This window comes from Oryctolagus cuniculus, chromosome 9 (assembly GCF_051225735.1).
Source record: "Oryctolagus cuniculus isolate XC-2025 breed Fujian yellow rabbit chromosome 9, ASM5122573v1, whole genome shotgun sequence".
In the NCBI taxonomy this organism is placed as follows: Eukaryota; Metazoa; Chordata; class Mammalia; order Lagomorpha; family Leporidae; genus Oryctolagus; species Oryctolagus cuniculus.
The window spans coordinates 77258126-77285782 of NC_142875.1; the positions used below are offsets into that span (position 1 = coordinate 77258126).

The following is a 27657-nucleotide window of genomic DNA, read 5'->3' on the forward strand; positions in this document are numbered from 1 at the left end:
CCCCGGTCCTCTAACCTTGTCCTTTATATATGCATGATCTAGTGAAGTGGAGTATTGGGGAACTAAGAAATGCAGAACCATCCTCTAGGCCCATTATCACAGCAGCAGCTGTCCAGCGAGGAGGAGGGTAGTGTGGAGTCCAGACCAAAGCAAGAGAGCAGGTCTCAGAGCAGGCTGTGAGCTGTGGAGCCTGGGGATCTCAGTGGCTATGAGGTAAGGACCCCTGTCCTCCCACATACACACTAGCAATGGAGGTGACCCTTCCTCTGCTGCAGTGCATCCCACTATCATCAGCGTCACCTGGCGCTTTGCTAAAAATACCGCTCTCTGGCTCCACTCCTGAGAGTGGGTGTGGCCAGAGAACCTGTGTATTTTCCAAGCACCCAGGTTATCCTTCTCATTGAGAAAAGGACACAAACTGCCCTTGAGGATGTGGCCCTTGCGAAGGTGGGGAGAGGCGATGTTTGGCTCAATATTATTAACCCTGTTTCAGAGAATGCAGAAGTGAGGCAATATACATATATGCATCTATACTCAAATATATAGGTGTATCACTCTATATTTAAAACTCCTAGGACAAGTCTTCTTTCTGTGAGAGAAAATTGTTGATCACCTTTCTTAAAAAAGCAAAGCAAAGCAAAACAAACAAACAAACAAAAAAACAGAAAAGAAACCAGGCTTTCAGTGGGCTCCAGATTTTTATTTATAAACCCAACCTTTCTGAATCTCTTAAACATTACAAATTCATCTCAAGTTGTACAATTCGTTACCTTAGCAAGCTTATAATGACAAATCTCATTTTATGTCTTTGAATGTTGCTTGCAATTATGCTACTTAATGCTGAGGGTAAGACTCTCTGTGGCAGGGAGGGATCGGAGCAGTATACAGATTGAACGGGATTTGATTTTATTAAAGTAGTTTTGCTGTCAGAGTCTGGATAGCTCTTTCAGAAGGAAAAGCTACACAGTTTTCCCTTAGGAGGGATTCTACTCAGATTGTCCTATTGTGTGGTTTGTCCTTTGATTTTAAAAACCACTTCACCCGTGTCCTCTTCCTCTTCCACTGCAAAAATAGGACAAGATTAATCAAAGACCAGAGTGATAATAGAGCTACCTCTTGTAATTCTTTGTCACTTTCACACAACTTTTAATTGGAAGAATACTAATAATGATTGAAAAGAGTTTCTCTATTCCAGTTTCTATACTACACAATGTCACCCAACCCATTGTCACCCTTCAACATAGGAACAGAGGCAAACATTTTACTGATTTCATATTTTGGGGCAGCAATTCTTTGCTGGCCTTATGGTGTTTGGGGACTTCAAAGAATGGTTCTGGTAGTTTTATTCATAGTTACCAAAAGAATGGTAACAACCAATGTCTTTCAGTTGGTTAATAGATGAATCAGCTAGTGTACAACTGTATGAGAGACCAATTAGTAACAACAAGGACTGATGTGTGTAGTAACATCAGTGAATTTTAAGGACATTACACTGAGTGAAAGAAGCCAGACTGAAGCAGATCCTGCACACGGCAGGGCTGCATTTAAAAAATATTTTGACAAAGGCAAAACTACAGGTACTGAAAAGACATATATGGTTGTCCAAGGCTGATGGTAGCAGGAGGAGTTGAGTACATAGTGACAAGAAGGGAATTGGGGGTAATGAAAATGTTCTCATCCTGATGATGGTATATGTCGAACCATTCACTAAAATGGTAAATTTCACTCCAATGACATTGCTTCATATTGGGAGCAAGAAAATAGCACGAACAATTTTGATATAAAAGAGTTAAATGTGGTCTGATTAAGTGAGGCTTATGGTTTGGAAAGCAGCAGCAGCTTTCTGTGCCTCCTTACTAGTCCTCAACTTTCTCAGCATTTCAGGGTGACAAAGATAGGTCCTGTGAAAACAGTAGGTTCTTTCTCCCATACAATCACCAGTGAGAGTGCTGACTCTCAACCCACCCAAAGCCAGGGCTGAAGCTCCATTGCTTCAGTCTTAGACGTTTTGCACAAGGAACGATCAGGTTGCTATATGGATGCAATGGCCTCTGTAGGTTAAGTGCCTGAGCCCATTTGTTTCTAAATTAAATAGAAAGTCTTATTTTGGGAAGCTGTAGTTTGTTGGCCTGCTCTTGGTTTTAGAAGCAACATGACTTCCTTGGCATTCCATGTTTGTGCTCACATGTGTGCTTCATGAAATTCCATGTCTGTGCTCACATGTGTGCTTCATTTCATGGACAGCCACTTGCTTCTCCTTACAACTTCAGATGAATTTGGCTGACCACAGCACGGCAGCTCCCACAATCACCAAAGCTCCCAGCAGCTACACAACTTGAGTGTCTACAATTCTTAAAAAAATTCACACCCTGGAATCCTAATGCAGAGTATTGTGTTGACATACAGCAACTAATTATCAGAGATGTATAACATTTATGGGATATATAACAACACATATATTAGCAAGTTAATCTCTAGGTTTTGCAACTTGGTGAGGGTGAACAAATATCTGGCATATTGGAACCTTGATACAATTCTGCACAAAATGATGAGGACCATGAAACGGAATAAAGGAACAGACACAACTGTAGGAAGTATATTACTGCATAAAATAGACTAAATGACTCTTCTCCCTATACTTAATTCCTACAGATAGAAATTACAGATATAAGATAAAACTTGGTTTCTCTTCTGGTGCTGTTCTTAGTAACAGTAACAGCAGTTGCCACAAAGAATTCCACAACTAAGGGACATTTTGACTTCAACTTAAGTAGAAAAAAAAGCCCAGGAGGCACAAATACATTACAAACAGCATCAGAATACATATTTGTCTTGCTAGTGAAAGTTAAACTCCTTCAAAACTTTTCCAAATGACTTTTATCTATCCATAAATGTGATCTTCATATGTTAAAATAAAACTAAACATTTAGCATATTTTACTCTCAGTTTTAGAAATGTTACACATTAAATGTAAATTGCCTCTCTTCTTAATTCAGTGACTCCACTGTCTCATTTAAATAGGGAAAATATCTTCTAAATAGTTCAGACATAATTTTGTCAGTTTCTGTTGATCTCACAGTTTCATCAGAGAATTAAAGCACAAGCCCAGATCCAGCCACTGGAGGCTGCCTCCAGCTAGTCCACAGCATCCAGCAAAGTGAAATGACCTGACCCACCACACTGAAGAAGCCAGCGCCAGATTTTTCCAGGGCTTGGTATGAAATTCTGCACCTCAAGGTTTGCCCCCACTTCTGTCAGCATCAGCCTCTCCACTCAGATGCAAAGCATTGTGAATAGAAAAAACAGTGGAGATGGAGGAGAAGGGAAATGGGTCAAAATCACACAGGTCTTTTCTTTCCGGAGGCAACACGTCTTATGAGGCTTCCTATGAGGAAAACCCAAGCTGTTGCATTCTAGGATTCTTCCATTTTCTTCAGGATGAAAGATTTGAAAAAGTGGACCTTTGAGAGGAAATACTGCAGACTTCCAAGTTGGTGAAGGAACTTCCAGCTTCGCTTGGGTACTCTGGGTAGGAAGAACTGGAGGAGATGATGTTTTTGAGCCTTTGAAGGGCAATGATTAAAAGCAGAAGCAGAAACGCTAACAGGCTGAGGAATATGGACACGTAGATGTAGACATTTGACAGGTGCCCCGAGGATGGGTCCACCGAGGTGGACAGCGATGTAGGAAATAGCTCTAGGAAGGTGCCATTCTCCACACTGCCCGCCAGCCCCGAGGAAGGGTCGTGTTCAGGCATCTTGAAAGGGAGGGTGAAAGAACGAAGGAGTATATTGAAAGTCACAGCTTCATAAAAGGGTTAAAAAGGATGCACTTGACATTGTCTTTTTGTGACAGTGTCCATAGAAGTTGTGGGCTGGTAACTCAGAGCAACAATGCTTCTTGGTTTTCAAACAAAGACAGCAGAGGATCAGGTGTCCACTGAGACTGCAAAAACAACAGCAGAAGGGAACTTAGTGAATTCTTCAGAAAATATCACTTAAACCTAATTTTTAGTTTTAATTTAAGTAAGGCTTAAAGATAAAACCCACCGGGGGAGGGAAGAAAAGGATGAAATAATGACCTGAGAAACAAGTGATGTTTATGTCTTCATACTACAATGGTGATAGAAAAATGAGCTTTTATTTTCTCTTCACAATTCCCTAGGTGCCAGGTTTTCCCAAGGAATTAAAGAGAATGTAAAAAAGAAACTATGTTTCTGATGTGCTCCATCTGCTGTGATCTCAACAGATGGTACAAGTGGGTGCTCTGAGACTAGAAGCCACAGAGTTAGCTCTAAACCCCCTTCCTCCAGAAAATCAATTCCCCACATTCTCCAGCCCCTCTGGGATAGTTCCTGACCAGCGTTTTCCCATAGTACACTTTGGAGAATCACTGCACATGTAAATGTGCTGTATGTTGAAGGTTCATGGTATACTAATTTGTTTAAAAGAATTTTATTTCCCTGAATTCAGGGGTCATTTCTATGACTTATATCCAGAAAAACCCACTGTAAGTTGGAAGTATCATGAGTCAGGTGAGTATTTAGCCCCGAAGTTAAGCTCCTACTTAGGGTGCATGTGTCCCACATCAGAATTCCTGACTCTGGCTCCTGAATTCAGCCTTCTGCCGAAGCAGACCCTGGAAGGTAACAGTGATGGCTCAAGTCGTTGAGTTCCAGCCAACCATGTAGGAGACCTGGATTGAGTTTCTGGATCCCGCCTTTGGCCCTGACCAAGCTCTGGACACTGCAAGCATTTGAAGAATGAACTAGTAGATGGGAGCTCTCTCTCTGTCTCCCTGCCTCTCAGATGAATAAGATAAGTTTTAAAAGTTAAAAGACAAGGAAATATCATTGAAACAAATGCATTGAATCCACCTAGACTACTGCACATCCTAGGTTAGCAACACAGTGCACACTGCAGTAGCATGTGACAACTCCTGATCATGGGCTGACTGGGGCTGTCCAGCATTGTGAGAGGATTGGACCACATATCACTAGGCTGAGAAAAGTGCAAAATTCAATATTCAAAGTATGCTTTCTACTGAATGCTCATGGCTTTCCCACCATCGGAAAGTTGAAAAATCATTAAGTGGAACCGTTAGGAGCGGAGGACCATCTGCATTTGTTCTCTTTAATGGGCCCAGGTGCTTTGTTGTATATACTTTCAGTATCCTAAGAAACTTCAGATTAACTCCTAAGAACTAAGCCTGGATTCTCACAGAGAATACTAGGTTTGCTGTCAAGAGGTTTACATTTGGCTTGCATTTCCCATTATCTTTGGGAAGTTGGGCAAATGACCTGCATTTTCTGAGCTTCACTCTTCTCCTCTGTAAGATGGTACCACACCTGCCCCATCTCCTCGCTGTGTTGCGCAGAGACTAAGATAACAGGTAGGGAAGTACACTGGTAATGGCAAAGGGCTGGGCCAAAATTAGTTCAGTGTGGATGTGTGATGTGTGTATATGTGAGGTGTGTGTGTGCAGGTGTGGCTGTGTCTTTGTTAGTAGTGGGGTGTATGTGTCAGTATTTCAAGGGTTGTGGAGAGGGAATAATTTCCTCTAGTCAGGCATGAAGGATTGCTGTGCTCTGTTCAGGGATGCAGCCTGAGGGAAGAGAGCCTCTCTGGAAGAATTCTCTGCAAGATAAGCTGTTCTTCCCAGCTCTGTGTGGCAGTCCATCACTTTGTTGTAAATTTCTCAATCTGGGTGAAGCACAGGAAATATATAATAGGAAAACTTCACTCAGCCTGAGTTTCCCCTTCCTAAACTCTACCTTGCATTTTGCCTGGAGAATTTGCCTTTTCCTCCTGGTCTTCAAATCTAATTAAGCAGCTGATTTTTTGAGTGGTTGACATTTGCTGCTGTCAGACAGAACTGAGCAGCTCTGAGGATCCCAGGGAAGGAGGGACGGCTTCGGGGAAGGCTGTCCCGGCGGGTGCCTGGCAGGCTGAAGCATCTCAGTGAGCTCCGCTAAGTGGGCCGGGGACGCTGTCTCAGTGGTGCCTAAAATGACTTGGCTCCCACTTCTTACTTTGCTTTGCGAGGTGATTTTAACGCCATTAGGCTGTTATAGGCATCTAACAACCCTTAAAAAGAAAGGAGTCACAGTGGGACTGCAAGTATGTTTGTTACGCTGACTTGGCAACACCTTGACTTTTCACAGCAGTAAATGTTCCAGCCGTTCATCTTTAGAGAATACAGCCAAGTGTCTCAGAGGCAGCAAGTGCATGCATGGGAAAGAAGACTAGGGTAGGAATCTCATAGACTGCCTTGGAAAAATACTCAAAAGGTTCTGGTACAGCCTCCTAAGCATGGCCGAGGAAAGAGGCAAACAAAGCAGCTCATTGATTTGTCAAATGTAACAGATCTAATTAGAAGACAAGCCAGGGCTTCAGGCTTCGGTCCAGCCTCACCCCTAACACCATCTGGTCTCAATGTTTGCATTGCTTTGGAGCTTCTACCATTTCTTTTCTAGCATGGACCAAGAAGGTAAAGGATATGCATCTTGTCAAGAGCTCCTCATAACTACTTTGTAGGACAGGTAGAACACAGATTATTCCCATTTTGTAGCTGAGAAGACTGAGGTTAAAGGACATTGGGATTTACTCAAGACACACAGCTAGGTAGTGACAGAGAAGTGACTGAAATGCACGTCTGAACTGAATTCTTGGTTTTGTCAACTGTGAAAAACAGTACTTTTTCACTTCTTGAAGAGAGAAAATGTGTGATTTGGATAATTAGCTTTCATCTGTCACTCGCTTTGACCAAGCCCACAGTCAGCCTTGACAATTCAGTTTTCTCGTTTGCGCGGTAACATCCAAATTTGCTACTTCTTCAGGTGGGCCTGAATGAAGATGTGACAACATTTCCATAAATACAATTAGAGAATAATAAAAGGCCACCCCCAGTAAAGTGTGAGTGGTCAGACAGCTCCTTCTGAATATCTAGAAACATCAGAGGAACATTCACAATCTCTGCTGGTCTTGCAGTTCTGACATGCTAGTCATTGATGAGCCAGAGTTGGCTGATATTTCTAAAGCCACCCTCTTGGCTACCCACATCTGTATCATTTCTAGGAGTGGGGCTGCAGACATGGACAATGTGATTGTGGTATCAGCAGTTCTGTGGCAAAACTCAGAACTGGCTACGAGGCCACCTGTTAAAGCTAAGATACCTCTTCACTGGGTAAGTATTCCAAGAATATTTTTTACTTTTTAGACTGCCATTTAAAAAAGTATTCCTTTTATGTATTTGAAACTCACAAATTGGTTTATTCCCTAAATGCTTGCAGTCACTGGAGCTGAGTCAGCCTGAAGCCAGGAGCAGGGATCTCACTCAAGGTTTTCCATGTGGCTGGCAGGAACTCAGCTATCTGGCCTACCAGCTGATGCTTTCCAAGGTACTTGTTAGCAGGAAGCTGGAATTGGGAGTAGAGCCGACACTAGAACCTAGGCACTCTGATATGAGATATGGGTGTCCTAAGCAGGGTCTTAACTACTATGCCAAATGCCTGCCCAAAGATTCCTTCTTTCAGACCAAAAGTCCACTCTGAGCCTCTACTGTCTATGGAGTAATCCTCAGGAAATGAAATTAAGAAGATTCGGGTAAAGAACCTGATCTCGCAAGTGGTATTGGAACAACAGAAAGAAAAAACAAACAAACAAAAAAATGAAATCTTAAGTCCTCAATTGACATTTTACAATTAAGTATCTTCTCCCTTAAATATCCCCTTCCAAATATTGCAGGTTCAATTTCATACCCAGAGTTCTTCTTAATTTAAAATGACAGCTATACACCAGTTTCATTTCATTGCTCTACTCTGAAACAATAGAGTTTGTGCACTATTAGGGATGGTCTTAATGCGGCAATATTGATTTTCATTTCCTTATTGAAGTTTAAAATATTGGCATATTTTCTTTCTCTTGGGTACATGTTTTATTTGACAGCAAGCATCTAGTGCTCGGAATGAATCAAATTGTATGTGGCCAGGCAGTGCGACAGGTGGTACCTCAGAAAGGAAATCAAATGAGTGTGTTTCAGGTGACGCTTCGTGGGCTCTGCCTCACAAACAGATAAGGATTAAAGTAAAGAAGAAAGAAACTTCATCTCAAATGCATAGCCTTGACCTGTCTCCGGGCAGCACCAGCAGCTTCTCATTTCGGGTGACACCTAAAGTCATGTGGGGATTTTGATGCTTTTTTTTTTTTCTGAGCCATCCTCAGAAAGTGATTTTTTGAGAAAGGAAAATGAGACTTTTGGATTACAATATTATAAATGGAGATCTGCGGCAGTGTTTTAGCTCATGGTTAGCCAGCTTTCCTTTTGTCTTTTGGAATACAAAACTGCTGGGATGAAGTCTCTGTAAAGCAGTGACTACAGAGTGGGGGTGGGCGTGGGACCTCTCATCAGGAGCCCAGTGGGATGGGGGATGGGTGGATAGCACAGGCACGGCAGACCTGGGGGACTGCTCCTAGCCATTCAGCACCATGTCACTGCGACTCCTCCTAGAGAACAGAAGCTTTGCTTCCCATGGGTGATTATGAGGACTGTAATGTTCTGGAAGAACAAAAGCACACAAAAATCCATTGTCTGCCTTGTCCCTGGTTAAAGGCAGAAGGGCTGACTAGCCTCATCTCTAAGTCCCTTTATATGAGCACTGCAAGTCCCACAGTGGAGACACAGCATGAGGGCACAGCCTGTATCATGGCCATGATTTCTGGACTACGATGGTTGATAAAACAGCCTACCAGTCAGTCCCAAATGTGGCAGGGCAATTTTGATTTTGTGCCTTTATTCATGTACATCTCTAAGTGAATAACAACTATTTAAAGGTTTAAAGTTTTTTTTTTTTCTTTGTGGAAAACTGGGACAAGCTGCTTTGTTCCCCTGCAGACATATTTAAGGAGTGACCTGGTTGTTACCATGAATGTGGCTATAACATTTCATCATTATTAAGTCGAGCTGTGTCATACTCTGAAAGGTGGTCCCGTGGGCAGGCATTTGGCCTAGTAGTTAAGTTGCCCGCATCCCACATTGAAGTTCCTGGGTTTGATACCCAGCCTTGGCTCCTGACTCCAGCTTCCTGTTAATGCATACCAGAAGAAACAGCAATGATGATCCTGGTGAGTAGGTCCCTGCACCCATGGGGCAGAACTGGATGGAACTCCTGGCTCCATCTTTGGTCCAGACCAGCTCCGGTCACTGGGGAACATTTGGAGCCTGACCCAGTAGTGGGGGGTGGGGAAGAAAGAGAGGCTCTCTGTCCATCTCTAAGAATAAATAAATATATAAAATATATAGAAAAGAACTATGAAAATGGAAATTTAAGCAAATGAAAAAGGTAGGCCTCCCCAAACTACTAGGAAGAGTTTGATAAAGTATTAATAATGAAAGAAAAAAGTTCTTTTTCCCGGATACAACCGTAAAAGTTGATATTATACTATAATTAATGGGTCCAGATGATGATAATGTATTAGGTGCCTTTCTCTGTGGAACACATAGAAACCACTATTTCCAGAATACAAAAGGGGCCTTATCACATCTGAGAAAAGCTGTTTTTAGTTCTCAGAAAATAGCATGTTTGATATAAGACCTTATAGCCATTCTTTTACCCTTTGCACAATAATCTTCTCTTAATGCTCTCTCATTACCTGATGGCCTTTTAGGTTATGTGAGATGAGAGAAGATTGGTGCTGACAAGACACACTTCCAATCTTCTGCGGTAAATATGCACTGCAGTCAATGGCAAACACTTACCCCTGGGCTTGCAATAATCAAAATAAAGTTTATTATCCTATGTGCTATCCTTACTCCAAGTGGATACAGCTATCCATTTACTTGCCTACAGAGAACTGCCCTTAACAGAATAATACTTTGGGAATCTGTACTATTGTGTGACTCCTTCTATCAGCCCAATAAAAGCCATAACCACATTAAGGCAATAAACTGCATTTATCTATTATCACATATTGGGTTACAGGGAGATTCTGAATGGGGCATTTGAATTCATGGACCTGGACTGGGTAAGTGTAAGACAAAAAATGAAAATTTATAGTCTTCTTGACAACAGTTAGAATGAATCATCAGGAAATTTGGAACATTTTCATAGTACGTTGGTGAAAAGTAGAGAAAAGACAAAGTAATAACTGAATTATCAGTGATGTATTTTAACAATCACTCAGGGGCAGGTCATTAGGTGGCTTTGGAGTCAATCCCATCATCTTCATCTCCCTCTCCAAACTAATGACTTTTGTCTACCTGATTACTCTCAGGGTCTGCAAAATATTTCCCCAGGAGGAAGAAAAAAATTAAATTATATTCAGAATGATTTTATATTAGACAACTTATTTTGACTTCATTCTTAAAAGTAAATTATCCACATAAGTTATAATTCTATAAATGTTCAGAATACCTTTCCTGAAATACAGAAAAGCTCAAGAGAAGTTAAAGAAAACATAAGACAGTACTTCATAAAGCAGTATTATCATAACTGTTTTGACCTGTAAAGTCTCAACAGCATGAGGTATGAGTCCCTTGCATTTAGATAGTACTATTTTCCTGGGAAAATTGAACTATAATTCTTAGTACATTTTATTATATTTATATTTCACAAGAAGATTTATCTCTAAAATGACTGAATAATAATTTTTAAACAGATACTATTTTAGAATAAGGTATATGGTTTAAATGGGTAGTTTTCTAGATTAAAAAAAAAAAAAGAAGTTCAAATGCAAAGCCAGTTCCGAGTATATCATTTTCATGATTCTTTTATGGTGTTTAGAAAAGACAAGGAGAGGACTCCCTGCACCTCCCTGCACTCAGGGGACATTGGACTCATCTTGGCCAAAGTAATTCATCTAAACCAAAAATTAGCAACTTGAAGATTGAAGAAAGAGTGAGCCAATTGGTTAAGAAGTAGCAGAATGATGAAAGCCACTTTTAAGGAGCAGGAGAAAAGGTCATTGGCTAAATACTTGATTGAAAGAAAAAGCAAACAGCAAGAGAAATACTGATTTGAAGATCACAGGCAAGGTCATAGTGAATCAGCAGAAAGAAGGTAAAAAGTAAGACTGGCTTTTTAAGGTGTTGCAGCATTTTTAATGAGGGTTGTTGGGTTTCATTCTCTCCCTCCCCCAACTCTGATCATTTCCAACATTTTAGAAATGTATTAATAGAAACATTTCTAAAGATTCTCAGTGCGGCTAGAATTGATTAAATCACAGCATTAGTTTACAAAATGGCTTGCTTATTTTTAGCAAACCTAGACAAATTTTAAAACATTCTCATTAAACCATACTGTGGTAGGATGAAGGGATGGTGTTTGTACTTTTTTCTAATGTGGCTCATTTTGTCTCTAGAGTTAAAATAATTTGTATCCAATATATATATTTTTTCAAATCAGGAAATTCTCGTAACTGTCTCTTTACATAGTGTGATATTTGGCAGGATTTTGTTGTTGCAACTTAAATTTTGTGATTGTCATAAATTCTTATGAGTGAGTGAGTCAACCAGAGATAGGTTTTTTTTTTTTTTTTTTTTTTTTTTTTTTTTAATCCTTATAAACCAGAAGGTATCTTCAGTCCTCAGGGGCCTTTGACTGCCTCTAAGACTGCTCTAAAAGAGCAGGGAAGAGCTTGGAGATATGGTTTTGACAACCATGTATGAAGCCCACCCTAAATTTAAGCAGATTACTCAGAAGTGGGCAGTGAAGGGCCATTAAGCCACTTGATAAGAGAAAATGTGAGATTGTACCACTTACCACTCACTCTTTGCCAATACCACTCTTTCTTTTTTCTTTTCTTTGTACTACTACCTCCCTCTTTAAATACAGCCATTACTCAGTTCATAGCTTACTGTCATCTTGATCCTTTTTTTATTTGACAGGTAGAGTTATAGACAGTAAGAGAGAGAGAGAGAGAAAGGTCTTCCTTCTGTTGGTTCACTCCCCAAATGGCCACTATGGCCGGTGCTGCGCCGATCCGAAGCCAGGAGCCAGGTGCTTCCTCTTGGTCTCCCATGTGGGTGCAGGGACCCAAGCACTCGGGCCATCCTCCACTGCCTTCCCAGGCCATAGCAGAGAGCTGGATCAAAAGTGGAGTAGACTGGACAAGAACTGGCACCCATATGGGATGCCGACGCCACAGGTGGAGGATTAACCGAGTGAGCCGTGGCACTGGCCTCTTGATCCTTTCTTTTTTATCTCCATTCCAGATTCTACCTCCTTCAATCTTCCATAAACATCCAGGCTAATGTGTTCAACAAAGACCTTTCTTTTTGTGTACACTCCTGTAACTGCCAATTTGTGTGTGTGTGTGTTTTCAATTTACAACAGTGGATAAACAATCAATATTTAATTCACTCTGAAACTTATAACAAAACTTTATTTCTTCTTAAAATCTCTTGATAATTGAAGCAAAGAGAAGAAATAAACATAAATTATCTAATGTACCCAATTCTTTATTTTTGCATGTAAGAATATGCCAAAGAGTAATTGCCATTATCTATTCATAAAACCACACTTGTAGGCACAATTTGAAAGGAAAAATAATGCCATATGATGTCTAAAAAGAACTTCAGTTTTAGCCAAGCAATCAAGCAGGCCACCGTATACATCTATCTCTATTGACATCTATACTCATGTATTTGTTTCAACCATGGTGCTTTATAGACGATTCTTATAAAAAGGATTAGAACATTACAAATATGCATGAATCTTATGTGTCTTGCATTTTCCCAGCAGAGACCCAAGCTCACAGTCTTTCAATTAATGATATTTTAAATCAAGGCATAGCATTCACTTGAATTAATGAGCCATCCTTTCTTGTAATATAACTACAAATAGCATCCTAGTTGATTATACAGTCCATAAATTGTTCATCTTGCCTGGATATTAGCCTAATGTTTAGGACAGTATATACATGTGGATTTTGCCAAATAAATGTTCTCATTCTTCTAGTCTTCTATGGCTGACAGTCAAAGCATTATGATGCTCTCCACAGTAAAATGGGTATTTAAAAAGAATAATGCTTACTAATTGGCAGCTTCTGCAGCCTGTTTTGGATCCATCCAGTTTTGGCCATTTGAGATTATTTAGTAGTCTGCTGACTATTCAGAAAACAAGAGGTAAGATGCAGATTTCATGACTTACCCCTTAATGCAATGCAAGATCTTTGCTGGCTCTTGAATCAATTTGAGGGGAAAAAAAAAAAAACCCTTGTTATAAAAGGCATTATTAGGACCACTGGGGAAATCTGAGTCTAGAATATACATTAGATAAAGGTATTAGATCAATAATTAGATTTCCTAAGTGTGATATAAGGGAATGTCCTTGATCCTGGGAAGTGCATGCTGCAAAACATAGCCATAATAAGTCATAATACTGGCAATTAACCCTCAAGTGGTTTGGCCAAAACAACAAAACCATACACACATAATAAACATATGGAAAGAAAGATGTCAAAATGCTAACAACTTGTTAATACAGTTGAAGTATATACAGGTCTTCATTGTTACTATTCTTGCAGCTTTTCCATAACTTTAGAATATTTCAAAATACATACTGAGAAAAATGATTTATTTTCAACGATATCAAGAATAACATGTTTGGAATAATATGCAGGATATCAGCCAAAATGTTAGAAACTTCTAAAGTACAATGATGTAAACTTGATTCTTCAATAGGCATGGTTAATTCAAATATTCATATTTGCTACCTCCAGCAGGTAATGGTCGCTAACCTGCAGGTACTTCTGATGAAGCACCAGGGAATGTCTCAGGGAAAGTTTAATATGTCAGGAAGCTGGATACAGGGTGACAGGAGTTGTTGCCTGAAGACCAGGAATGGTGACTCTATTCATGACTTCACTTTCGTCAGTCTCCACTGGACTGAAACCTTCCTGGGCTTCCTGGAGCAAGGAATCCTGTTACATTTGTCTTACATCATTATTGAGCCATAGAGGTAGCCAAGGACATCTCTCCTACTGTTTATTTTTTTTTATTTTTTATTTTATTTTTTTGACAGGCAGAGTGGACAGTGAGAGAGAGAGACAGAGAGAAAGGTCTTCCTTTTGCCGTTGGTTCACCCTCCAATGGCCGCCGCGGCCAGCGCGCTGCGGCCGGCGCACCGCGCTGATCCGATGGCAGGAGCCAGGAGCCAGGTGCTTTTCCTGGTCTCCCATGGGGTGCAGGGCCCAAGCACCTGGGCCATCCTCCACTGCACTCCCGGGCCACAGCAGAGAGCTGGCCTGGAAGAGGGGCAACCGGGACAGAATCCGGCGCCCCGACTGGGACTAGAACCCGGTGTGCCGGCGCCGCTAGGCGGAGGATTAGCCTAGTGAGCCGCGGCGCCGGCCTCTCCTACTGTTTAAATATGCAGACAAAGGCAGGGGCTTTTGCCACAACTTGAGTGAGAGAGTAGTTTTCTAATGATGGCAAATGAGTAATTGGACTGTGAGAATTCACATCACCAATAAGGTCCAGTTTCAAATTAGGGACTATGGGACACAACCACAATGGAAAAGCTGTACAGGAGTGGAAGACTTCACTCAGCCAGTGGAGCCTGACATGGTGCAAAATGCAAGTCCTGTAGATCAAAGAACTCACACTCCCAACGACTCTTCAAACTGGGTGCCACCTCTTGGATCACACTGGTTCAGGTGAGATCCCTGGTGGAGCAAGAAGTTAAACTCAGCCCCCCAAACTGACTTCCAGTTCAGGGATCAGGATCTTAAAACAGGGGTCAGTAAATTATTTGGAAATTGAATACAGTCATTGCAAAATGCAATTGAAAATAAAAATGGGAGGGAGGAGGAAATGATTTTAGACATGCTTCTTCTCAGGCGTTGCCAATCAGATGACTGAGGGTATAGGTAGATATCCTGAAATGATGAGTACTAGATGAGTCAGGTTTCAGGCAGAAGTTACATAAAACACTATCCCTACAGGAGAAAGTGCTGTCTCAAGGCTGTAAAATTACTCGTCTACCTACATTTTCAGGTACATCAGGGAAGGCAGGAAAAAGAAAGAGGACGTTGTGTCCTTGATTAGGAAAGCATGTTCCCATATGAGATTTCTTGAGGTTCTGCTAATCCTTGGTGTGAACACCGCAGCAGAGCCTGCCTGAATGAGCCCTCTTTCTCTCCTAGGCAGCACAGTGAACTCAAAAGTCTGCTTAACAAAGAAAATATCTCCATGTTCCTCCTAACATGGAACAGAATGACATGGCAGGCTATCAAATGTGGGAGGAAGTCCCAACCTCAGTAGCCTGTTGTCATTTTAGATAACGACCCAAGACCAGACCTGTCAAAGACAATATGGAAGCAATAAACAAGTGCAGGCTCACGTTTTCCCAGAGTGTATTTCAACCTAAGAATGTAGGGAGGTAAAACTGAAAAATAATTGCAAATTATTTGTAGAAAACAGACCACCACACTGGTGATGTATAGAATATAGTCTTTAAAAATAAACATAAAAGGGTTTGTAGCCAAGAAAATAAGAGTGGCCTCCTATATGTGACTTAAATGACTTTGCCTTTGCCTTTTATCAATCTTTAGATCTTCCCATTACCTTTTGAGGTTCTGTGTTCAGTGTGTTTTATTCAGTTGTAGGAATAGTTTTGGTCAAAAATGCATTCATTTGTCACTCGCCATTCTGATTAAAAAAAGATTTATTTATTTGAAAGGCAGGGATATGGAGAGACAGACATACAGAGACAGAGAAAGAGAGAAAGAGAGACAGAGACAGAGACAGAGACAGAGAAAGATTTTCCACCTGCTGGTTCACTCCCCAAATGACTGCAATGGACAGGACAGGGCTGGGTCAGGTAGAAGCAAGAAGCCAGGAACAACTTCTGGGTCTCCCATGTAGGTGTCAGGGGTCTGAGCACTTGTGCCATTTTCTGCTACTTTCCCAGGTACATTAACAGGGAGCTGGATTGGAAGTGGAGCATGAGAGACTCAAATTGGCACTCAAAGGGGATGCCAGCATTACGGGAGGCAACTCAACCTGCTGTGCCATGATGCCGCCCCCAATTTGTGTGATTTTTAAGCCAGAGATTTCTAGCTTATTGCTATTTTAACATTATGTACCTTCTACTGACCAATATGAGATTTCTGCATATGATTTCAACATGTCTCTGCACTGTGACTATAGAGTTTATTATGGGTCTCTAAGATTTTAACTATAAAGAAGTCAACTTCTGGATAACTGAGGGTTGCATGATTTATATATATAATATAGGAAAACCCCTTATAGTACTGATGAGAAAGAAAGTTTTAAAGGATGCTTTGGTTGGTTTTAATTTCATATAAGCACTAGGATTAAGGGGATGAGAGTTAGCTACTTCTAGAGACAAAGACATATTCCCTAATAAGCTGAAGCCAAAAAAGGATAATTTTGACCAGATGTCACTTAAACATTCACAAATGATTTCAAGTAGAAATAGGTGAGAGACAATGAAAACACTAAAAGTGACTCATGACTCCTACTAGAAAGAACAACTAATTGTACAAAGAAGGGTCAGTGATGTTATCTTTGGTAAGGAAAAGCTACATATTTTGATGCATTCAATCATTCATTCAATAAATACTTGTTAACTATGTACTAGAAGGAGTCAGATATGATAATTCTCTGTATTAGTATGCTGCACCTTTTTTAAAGATTCATTTACTTATTTGAAATGCAGAGTTACACACACACACACACACACAGAGAGAGAGAGAGAGAGAGAGAGAGAGCGCGGGAGGGAAAGAGAGAGAAAGAGAGCGTATCTATCACTTGCTGGTTTATTCCCTGATGGCCACACAACAGCCAGTGCTAAGCCAGGCTAAAACCAGGAGCCAGTAGTTTCATCTGAGTCTCCCACGTGGTGCAAGGGTCCAAGCACTTGGGTCATCTTCTGCTGATTTTCTGAGGCCGTTATCTGGGAGCTGGATTGGAAGTGGAGCAGCTGCCACAATGCTGACCCTTAATTTTTATAATTACTACCCTGAGAAAGAAATATAAAGGCCCTCTCAATTATTATCTTTCCTACATTTTTTAAAGCTTTATTTTATTTATTTGAAAGATAGAGTTACAGAGAGAGGTAGAGACAGAGAGATCTTCCATCCTCTGGTTCACTCCCCAGATGGCCACAATGGCAGGAGCTGTGCTGATCCAAAGCCAGGAGCCAGGAACCAGGAGTCAGGAGCTTCTTCTGGGTTTCCCACGTAGGTGCAGGGGCCCAAGGACTTGGGGCATCTTCAGCTGCTATCCCAGGCCATAGCAGATCGCTGGATCAGAAGAGGAGCAGCCGGGACTAGAACTGGTGCCTATATGGGATGCCAGCGCTTCAGGCCAGGGCTTTAACCTGCTGCTCCACAGTGCCAGCCCCTATCTGTCCTACACTATATGTCCCATCTTGTCTGGCCACAGGCTACTTTTCCTGTTTCATTTTCCCATTGTATCTATGACTGTTATCAAACTTTTGTCAATTTCTCAACCTTTGAAAATGTATACATGTAATCTGGGGTGGGAATTTAGCCTAGCGGTTAAGAGGCCTGTGAGTTTGGTACCCAGCTCTGGCTCCTATTCCAAATTCTGTGAACACATTTTCCAAAGTAGCAGGTGATGGTGGCTCAGGTTCCTACCACCCACTTAGGAGAATTTGATTGAGTTCTGAGCTTCAAGCTATGGCCCCCACTGGTGGTCACTGGGTCAACTGGGGAGTGAACCAGAGAACAGCTCTTTGTGTCTCCTCTGTCTCTCAAGTAAGTCAATAAATAAAACATTTTTATAAAATTTGTATTAAATTTTATATTATATTATCCACTACATTTGTATTTGTCATCTCCCTAATGTAACCCCAGCCCAATTTTATTCACTTAAAGGGCCCACTGCAGCCATTCCTCTTCAGCACTATCTGGTTATTCATTCATAACACACATCCCCACCAACCCTCTCTATGCACACTTCTGGTTGCCTCACCTGCAATCTCAAGGCAATTTTTTTTAACTTTTTACATTAGCATTTCTCATTTTTTATTATACTTGTGTTTATTTACCCTTATGCCTGCTTTGATAAGCTGTAAACCCCTATGGTAAAGAACCAACATTTCACTTGCCTTTACATACAGAGACCATCACAGAGTATAGAATAAAGATAACGAGGGGGATTGAGGGAGGGAAGGAGGGAGGGAGAGAAATATGGTTACCTTCTTAGAGTTGTACCTAGGAAATACGTGAAATCTGTTTTCTTTATATTAATAAAACATTTAAAAATAAATAAAAATAGAAATTCAATAAATTTAGAAAATCATCAAAAAAGATGATTATTAAGGATTTGCTGAATGATGCCATTAATGAAAGAATAAACAAATGAAGAAACTTGAAGCTTTGGAGCTGGTACTGTGGCCTGTGGCACAGCAGCTTAAGCCACTGCCTACAGTGCTGGCATCTCATATGGATGCTGGTTTCAGTTCCAGCTGCTCTACTTTCTTTTTAAAAAATTTTTTTTATTTGACAAGTAGAGTTATAGACAGTGAGAGAGAGAGAGACAGAGAGAAAGGTCTTCCTTCCGTTGGTTCACCCCACAAATGGCTGCTATGGCTGGAGCTGCTCTGATCCGAAGCCAGAAGCCAGGTGCTTCTTCCTGGTCTCCCATGTGGGTGCAGGAGCCCAAGTACTGGGGCCATCTTCCACTGCCCTCCTGGGACACAGCAGAGAGCTGGACTGGAAGAGGAGCAACTGGGACTAGAACCCAGTACCCACATGGGATGCCGGCGCTGCAGGCAGAGGATTAACCAAGTGAGCCACGGCACCGGCCCCAGCTGCTCCACTTTCAATCCAGCTCCCTGATAATATGCCTGGTGAAGCCATGGAAGGTGGTTCAAGTCCCTTGGCTCCTGTCATCCATGTGGGAGGCCCAGAAGAAAATCCTGATTCCTGGCTTCATCTTGGTCCATCCTAGGTTGTTGCAGACATTTGGGAAGTGAACCAGTGGATGGAAGATTCTCTGCCTCTCTCTCTCTCTCTGTAACTCTGCCTTTAAAATAATAAATTATTTTTTTCTTAAAGTAGCTTGAAGCTTCTTGGAGAGATAGGCTATATTTACTTTTTATTGGCAAAAATATTGAATGAATGGTCTTTATAAAATCATAAAGCATAACTATATAAAGAGTATAATAAAGAATAATGATGCACCCTCCCTGCATTTTACAAATATTTTAGCTATGGAAATAAATCTAACAGTTTCAAGTTCTGGAGAAAAACTCTGTCCTTACTTTTTATTGCATTAATCATTTGTATATTTCAATGGTATCCAACATGGGGCAGGCATTTGGTATAGTGGTTAAGACATTGCTTGGGATGTCTTCATTCCATACCAGAGTGCCTGGGTTCAAGTCTTGGCTCCACTCCCAATTCTAGCTTTCTGATTATGAGCACATAACTGCAGCAGGGGGCAGCAAGTGATGGCTCAAGTAGTTGAGTCCCTTCCTCCCATGTGGGAGACCAAAATTCTGGCAGTGAGTTCCTTACCAGTCTTTCTCTTTCTCTCTCTCTCTCCAGTACCTTAAAAAAAAAAAACCCACAAATTATATAAAATAAAAATCCAACATAGGCAAGATTTTCTTTGGTCAAGCATTTATCAGGATAATTGAGTAAATGCTATAAATACTGAAATACATTCTTGTGAACATACCTCTAGGGTTGGAACAAATGTATTGCCAAGAGCACAATAAAAATTTTAAAAAATTATCATAGTTGATTCAATGAAACACTGATTATAAATGAAACAGACAACATTTTTTTTAATTTAAAGTATTCTTTAACTTAAATTTCATTATACTTTCATCCTTTGAAAATTTCAAATCCCTTATAATCACAACCTATGACATTGTGCTCATCTGTGGAGATAAAGAGTCAAGGAAAATATCTACTTTATGATCAATGTAGGGAAAATTCACTATAATTTCCTACAATGAGGACTATGATATGCCAGAGTACTGTTAGCTACTCTACATCAAGTCTAAACCAAACCAAATCAAACCAACTCAAAAGATTCAATAGAAATCAGTGCAGAAAAAGAAACTGTTTTCATCTGTATACATTTTTTGACTTGAGCATAAGTGCCACTTCAGAGATCAATGCTACTCAAAGCAGCCACTTCTCTCCCTTGGTGATATTTTGTTTACAAGGTCCTGTGAGAAAAAGAACTTGCAATAAATACTACTTCCTTCAATAGGAAAGTCTTTCCAGAACACAAAATAAAATAAAGCCAGCTAAACTACAGGAGCGTGATTCCTGCATTATTTAATTTACATTCTAGCACAAGTTCCATACCTCATTACCAATAAGTAGCAATTAAAAGACAAGCATGGGACATGGGTGTGTAAGGAGTATTCCATGCAGATCATAGCCATGGTGACATGAGTAGCAATTCCCAGCAATACTATGCTAGGTAACTAATCAGAAACTTTAGTTCCTTAGCAAAAGAATAAGAAAAATAAAAACAGATGAGACAAAAAAGAAAATTAATATTTTATCTTGTCATTCATTGTACAGCTAACTTCAAATATATATCATATATCTAGTTGATTCTTTATTCCCTTTATAGTGTCCCCTCAATATTAACTTTCTGCAGTTTAAAAAAAAACAAGCAAAACAAAACAAAAACAAAGACTGAACAAGCAGCAGTAATAATAGAAGGAAAAAAATCCTTCATAGAATCAGAGAGCAATAAATCCTTAAAATCACAAAAACAAGGCCTCCAAATGTAAGCAAATGTTGACAGAAATATTATGTGCTACACACAGAGAAGATACTCTGAATGTCTACTGCTTGTTGGTTTATTTAATGTTTCCCCTTTTGCCCCAAAATGTACAGCTTTAAAGGCTGAGAATGTACATAATAAATTTTAAGATCTTGTCCTTTGGAAAACTATCAGACAAGATCCATATACAAAGTGTATTCTGCAGCTAAATGTTGAAAATATCAAAATGCCCAAGAGTCAGTGACTGGTTGAATAAATGAGAGAAGAGTCATATAACGGAGTATTAGGATACTACTAAACAGGACTATATTTTCTAATATGGAAAGAGGCTAGACATCAAAAAAGTAAGCTTTAGAATAGTGCATAGTATGATTTCATTTTTGCAAAACAATGACTATTACTACTGCTAATACTACTACAAACATAGACAAAAAATTTCTTTTTTTAATTTTTAAAAAATTTTTGTAAGGAATACAAATTTCATAAGTTCAATTTTAGGAATATAGTTATTCTTCAAACCATATCAGCTCTCCCACCTACACTCCCACCCTTCTTCCCCTGCCCTCTCCCCTTGCCATTCCCATTCTCCATTAAGATTCATTTTCAATTAACTTTGTACACACAAGACCTATACTAAGTAAAGACTTATACTAAGTAAAGACATGTACTAAGTAAAGATTTCAACAATTTTCACTCACTCACACACACAAACATACACACAAAACTGAGAGCTGTTTTTACGGTTAACTCTCAATACAACTCATTGAGGACAGAGGTCCTGCATGAGGAGTTAGTGCACTGTGACTCCTGTTGTTAATTTAACACTTAACACACTTATGTGGCCTGTGCCTCGGCTCTCTAAGCTAACCCTCTGCCTGCGGTGCCGGCACCCCAGGATTCTAGTCCCAGTTGAGGCACTGGTTCTGTCCCGGTTGCTCCTCTTCCAGTCTAGCTCTTTGCTGTGGCCCGGGAGTGCAGTGGAGGATGGGCCAGGTCCTTGGGCCCTGCACCCACATGGGAGACCGGGAGGAAGCACCTGGCTCCTGGCTTCGGATCAGTGCAGCGCGCCGGCTGTATTGGCCACTTGGGGGGTGAACCAATGGAAAAAGGAAGATTTTTCTCTCTGTTTCTCTCTCTATCACTGTCTAACTCTGCCTGTCAAAACACACACACACACACACACACACACACACAAAACACTCTTATGTATGACATCAGTGAGCACTGGAAGCCCTTGAAATGAGCTGCCTAGGCTATAGGCTATGAAAGCCTTTTGAGTCCACAAACTCCGTCAGTATTTGGACAAGGCCATACAAGACACCATGGCAAAAAATGTTCTACATGAGGGGCTGGCGCTGTGGCATAGCAGGTAAAGCTGCCACCTGCAGTACCGGCATCCCATATGGGTGCCGGTTTGAGTCCTAGATACTCCACTTCTGATCTAGCTCTTTGCTATAGCCTGGGAAAGCAGAAGATAGCCCAAGTTCTTGGATCCCTGTACCCATGTGGAAGACTGGAGAAGGCTCCTGGCTTTGGATCGGCACAGCTCCGACCATTGTGGCCAACTGGTGAGTGAACCAGCTGATGGAAGACCTCTCTCTCTGCCTCTCCTTCTCTTTCTGACTTCCAACTAAATAAATAAATCTTTAAAAAATATGTTCTACATGAAGGATCTCAGTGTGTGAGACCCCAGAGGAAAGAAGTAGCAATCAAAGAAGGATGTACTTTTCTCTAAAGGGAGGAGAGAATTTCCACTTTGTTTATGGCCTTGTCCAAATACAGACACAATTTCAAATCCAAAACCAGCAAAAGAAAGCAGGAGGTTATGCAGCAGGCTGTTATGTTTTTGTGAGAGGGTGGTATTAAGGAGCATGTAAATATCCTATTTTGTGCATTTCTGTATTTGAATTTTGATACAAAGAACATACATTGCTTTATAATGAGAAAAAAATAAAGATATTTTTATTAAGAAATAGAAAAAAATTAATTATAGCTGCTGGATATTAAGCTCAGAACTCTTCATCTCTTCCTCTTCTTCCTCCATTCCTTCCTCTCCTATATGGTTTATACTTAACACAGAGGCCGGCACCGCGGCTCACCAGGCTAATCCTCCGCCTTGCGGCGCCAGCACACCAGGTTCTAGTCCTGGTCGGGGCGCTGGATTCTGTCCCGGTTGCCCCTCTTCCAGGCCAGCTCTCTGCTGTGGCCACGGAGTGCAGTGGAGGATGGCCCAAGTGCTTGGGCCCTGCACCCCATGGGAGACCAGGATAAGTACCTGGCTCCTGCCATCAGATCAGCGTGGTGCGCCGGCTGCAGCGCGCCAGCCGTGGCGGCCATTGGAGGGTGAACCAACGGCAAAGGAAGACCTTTCTCTCTGTCTCTCTCTCTCTCACTGTCCACTCTGCCTGTCAAAAAAATAAAATAAAATAAAAATAAAAAAATATACTTAACACAGACCTTTGAAATGGTTCACTGCACCATTTCCTCGAAAATGTAAGGTTCTCAGGCTGCGGCCAGAGAAACAGTCTTCCCAATAGAGTTGAATTGCTGTTCGAATTGTAGTTGCATTTTACGGGACGTTGTGAATGTTCTATTTAAGAAATGACAAGAGCATACCCTTTTGCTATAATCCTGATCTCACAGAAATTGAAAATGAATAAGAACCAAACAAAAAGCTGAATTGGCATGAGTTGATAGAATATCAGGCACTCCTAATCAGTATCAGGCTACTGTGGCAAAGTAATCAGGAAAACTGCAATTTTAGCTTCCTCTGGGGAGTGAATCTATGTGTTGAGTCAATTGAGTGTGTGTTTTAGCTGTGATTTATGTTGGCTTCCTGTCTTTCTGAATTTGAAACAGGTTCTTAGAGCCACCTATGCTTCTGTTTCCCATCGAAAGTGGGGTTCAGCTTCTTTAAATAACAATTCCACGTTTACATCATCCAGACTCTTTCACTGTTGTCTGGAGAATATCAGCATCAACATGGAAGCTCATAATACAAATTGTAAACCTAGACTAACTAATCTTGCATCTTAAGTAGCTTAATAGATGGGAGTTTAAATGTGGGGAGCTCAGGAAATAGTCACGACTTATCCTATTCCTGGCATGAGTTTGAGGCATGGAGACATTGGCATTGTCTCGGATGGACTGTGTGATTTCATGCTTAGAGATACGTGCTAAAGATACTGGCCATTCACACAGAATCTCTATCTTCTTTTATTTATTTATTTTTAATTACCAAATTTAGTAAAGGCTAAGTGATGACTATTTTTCTGGTTCCATATGTGATCATGAGTGTGGCCATATTCCCAATTTTTGAGGGAGGTACTCTGGGTTAGGAGACAGAGCATCTCAGAGCACCATATCCTATGGACACATCTGTCACAAAGCAGGATGAGAACTTAAGGACCAGCAGAATTTAGCTCAAGTGGCTTGTAATGCTGCACTGGAAACGACCAGTGAAGGCACTGATGGACTTACTAAATTCCAAATCAAAGGCTGGACTGTGTATGCTTACCAAAGACTCCATCTAAGCATCTGGCATGGGTCTTCTAGGATATTCTGGCAAGAAGCAACCCTGCCAACTCATGCACTTAAAGGCTGGATGCTTCTTTGTTGGATTGCTTGTTCCATTAACCAACTTCAAGGCTTTATTATTATTTTTAGCTGTTATTATGAACAAAATGAAACTTGATAGAAATTAGGCCTATGATGCTTGATGTTAAGATATGCTCCATGAATAGATAGTTGGAGAAAATGGCAGGCTTCTTCAACATTATGTTTCAAGCTCTTGGTTTAACTGAGCACAGGTTTATTGAATGGCTCCTGGGTTCCAGGCCCCAGGCAAGTAGGACCTACACAATGGCTGACATCAAGGACCTTTCAGAAAGGTATTTTCTTCAGGTCCAGAATTTATTGTTTCAAAAGCCCAGATGAGTAAAACACAAAAATTTGGCATTATTTTATTTTATTATTTTATAAGCTTATACAAACTTTTTTATAAAGCACAAAAAGAAAAGTATTAAAATATAAGTGCAGGGAGAACAAGCTAGGAGAAGAGTTATTATCAGACAAGCTCATATGATCAAGAAGAGGCCAAATCAGAGAATTTTGCCTATGACAATGTTATTCTTTTATTCTTCTAATGAATATACAACTCCAAGTTTACTTGATGATTAGTATGATTAATTGTGCTTACCAACCAGCTCTGTCATCCCTCATCTGCTCTCATTAAAAAACAAAAACAAAAACAACAAAAAAACAAAGAAAAAGAAAAAGAAACACTGGAAAAACTGCAATAAATCATCTGGTGGATTTGATGCCACACACAATCACACTGTTATTTATCTGTTAACACTTTACATGCCTATGCACATCATAGACATCTAGGAAAATATCTCTAACTAAACTAACCAGCCAGGAGAAACGGAATCAATTCTACCTTACATTAAGCTTTTCAAAGCATTCAGTATTATGTGGAGAAATACATGATACAGATAAGATACCGCAAACCCCAAACACAAAGCATCCACTTTCTAGAACTCTGTGTTACAGAAAACATTTCTGAGGGTGGCTGATGACTTACCATCCTGACAATGCCCTGCGTTTGAAGGTGACTGGGGCATGGCCCCAGGGAGTGCTGTCAGTACAGTGCTGTGACAAGGCAGCCTCACTCACAAGCACTTCAAAAAACCATTTGCTTTAGGAACCAACTATGGGCTGATGATAAAGGGTGGGCTGCTTGAGGTGGTGTCAGGGGATGAGGCACCTCTATATTTGGCAAAATGATACACATACAATCACAAAATAAGATTTAAAAATCTCCATGTGCCTCACAAATAAACTAAAACACCCAAATTAGTTGCATAATTAAGCAAATTAAATATAATCTTTTTAATGGCACGTGTGTGTGTGTGTGTGTGTGTGTATTGTGTATGTGTTCTAAGGTGGGTGCATTTGGCAACAAGACAGCATTCAGAGGTAAAACCACTAAAGAAAAGCCTGCCTCTTACTTCGCCTCTTTTCCTGTTGCTGGGCCCCTGTCTGACCAATGGATCCGGGAAATCTAAAGCGAAAAGCGCTGGTTCCCTGGGTGGGCTCCGACCGGTGCCTGCTGCCCACCTGCCCGATCTTTGCACCTGTGGTGTGGACCGTACCAAATGCGATGGCTTGGAGATGTTATCCAGTGATGGAGCCGGCCATTCACCACAAAGAACGCCCGAAGTAGCCACTTTAGCAGAAAATTTTCCGAAGGGAAGTGAACGCACAGAGGAAATGAAGGACATTAAAAAACAGATCCCGTCTCTGGAGTGTTATATGGAACCCGAGCGCCGCAGGGCCGGGACATCTGGCGGCGCAAAGCGCTCAGGCACACTCCCCTAGGCGGCTTCTCCCCATGATGTTTCTGTGAATGAATGCTTCCCTCTGCTTCCCAGGGGAGGGCACATTACATACCCCCCCGCCCCATCAGAACTCAGTTTGCCCGCAATTCTTGCCCGCAGCAGGGAAACGCAGCACGCCAGCATCTCGGACCCGAGCGAAGGGAAAGGTCGCTGCTGCCCTTACTTGCTTGGTTTTCTGCCAACTCGGGAAGCCACCGCTGGGGAACGCCAAGTGTTCAGCGCCAGGGAAAACTTCCTCGGATTCGGAGCCACCCGAAGACGGGTGAAGACTCAAGGGAACACCGCCCGGTGCAAGCCTGTCGGCAGCGTTCGCACCAGGAGCCCTCCGGAAGGGACAGGCGACCTTAGACATTCAAATAGGCGCAGCGCAAACCCAAGAAGGACGATCCCCCAACCCCCTCCCCGACTACACACCACAAAGCCACAGAGGCACAAACAAAATGCATCTAGAAATACACTCTGCAAAGTGCGGAATTGTCTACACCTGCACGGAGGACTGGCTCTCGCAGCGGCGGACGCGACAGCAGACCTTCCTGGCTCCCCATGTCCCGGACCGACGCTGTCGTCTCAGAGCCAAGGGCACTGCTCACCGGCCCCTGGCGGCTCCTTCTGTAGCCCGCAGAGTGCCCCCCAAACCCGGAGAGTCAGACTGCTCCTGGCCTGCAAAGATGGGCTTGGGGTGTTCCCTCGCCAGGAGCTCGGGTAGGAGCAGAGCCTGAGGCGCGCGAGGCCACCCCAGGCGAGGAGTCAGGCGTCCCCCGCAGAGGGCGAGACCATCCTACCCCCAGCGCTCTGCATCCCGCTTGTCTCCAGTTCCCGGCTCCTCTGCTTCAAATCTCGGGCCCGGTTGGGAGCCTCTTACTGACCTGCAGGTAGGGCGAGCTCCGACGCTCGGGTGGGGCGGCGCCCTAGGCTGGGCGATCTGCACCCGTTCTGCGCTCGGCGGGAACGCTCGGCGCAGCGCGCGTGCGGGCGCACCGGCAGGCAGCGGGCTCAGAGGGACTGGACCTGGGGCTGGCGGCTCGGTGCAGCCCGTGCCTCGTCCCTCCGCCCCTCCCGACCCGCGCAACCAATGGCCGAGATCGGGGCCCACTCCCTGCCGCCCCCCAGCCGCTGCTTGGGCGGGTGCTTGGCGCTGGGACAGCACCTCGCTGGGGCGAGGGAGGAGCTTGCGCCACAGTAGGAAAATCCCGGAGGATGAGGAGGCGTTTTCGCAGAGAGCCCATCTGGGGAAGGCAGGTGTGGTGCGGTGAACTTTTGTGCGTGTGTGTGTGTGTGTGTGTGTGTGTGAGAAGGAGGGGGGTTGCAGCTTCTCTGGGACTCGGGGCCTCACTCTGCAAGAGAAAGCATCCACTTCCTGCCAAGTTTCTTCTCTCAGATCTTTCGTGAGTCCCGCCGAGCCCCCACCGTCATCGTCTGGGTACATCATCACCAGCCCAGCCCCGGCTGAGTGCTGGGAGCAGTGCCTCAGCCCAGCATGAGCTTTCCCTCCGACATCCCTTGTTCTGCT

The 27657-nt window shown here is 42.1% G+C and overlaps 1 protein-coding gene across 2 annotated transcripts; it reads right to left on the minus strand.

The window, feature by feature from the left end:
• Window positions 1–679: 679 nt before the first annotated feature.
• SERTM1 (serine rich and transmembrane domain containing 1) lies at window positions 680–27395 on the minus strand. 2 transcript variants are annotated; one of them, XM_017350177.4, is made up of 2 exons: window positions 27014–27395; window positions 680–3945 (listed from the first exon to the last, which is right to left on the minus strand). In XM_017350177.4, exon 2 carries the CDS (start codon window positions 3755–3757, stop codon window positions 3434–3436), a length of 324 nt encoding a protein of 107 aa, XP_017205666.1. In that variant the 5' UTR covers window positions 3758–3945; window positions 27014–27395; the 3' UTR covers window positions 680–3433. The 2 variants fall into 2 exon arrangements, with proteins under 2 accessions (XP_017205666.1, XP_069905110.1); XM_070049009.2 differs by lacking the exon at window positions 27014–27395 and adding an exon at window positions 26632–26977.
• Window positions 27396–27657: the final 262 nt, after the last annotated feature.

Bases quoted from the DNA above. Each gene is read 5' to 3' on its own strand.
- SERTM1 (XM_017350177.4), bottom strand. From the start codon at position 3,757: ATGCCTGAACACGACCCTTCCTCGGGGCTGGCGGGCAGTGTGGAGAAT.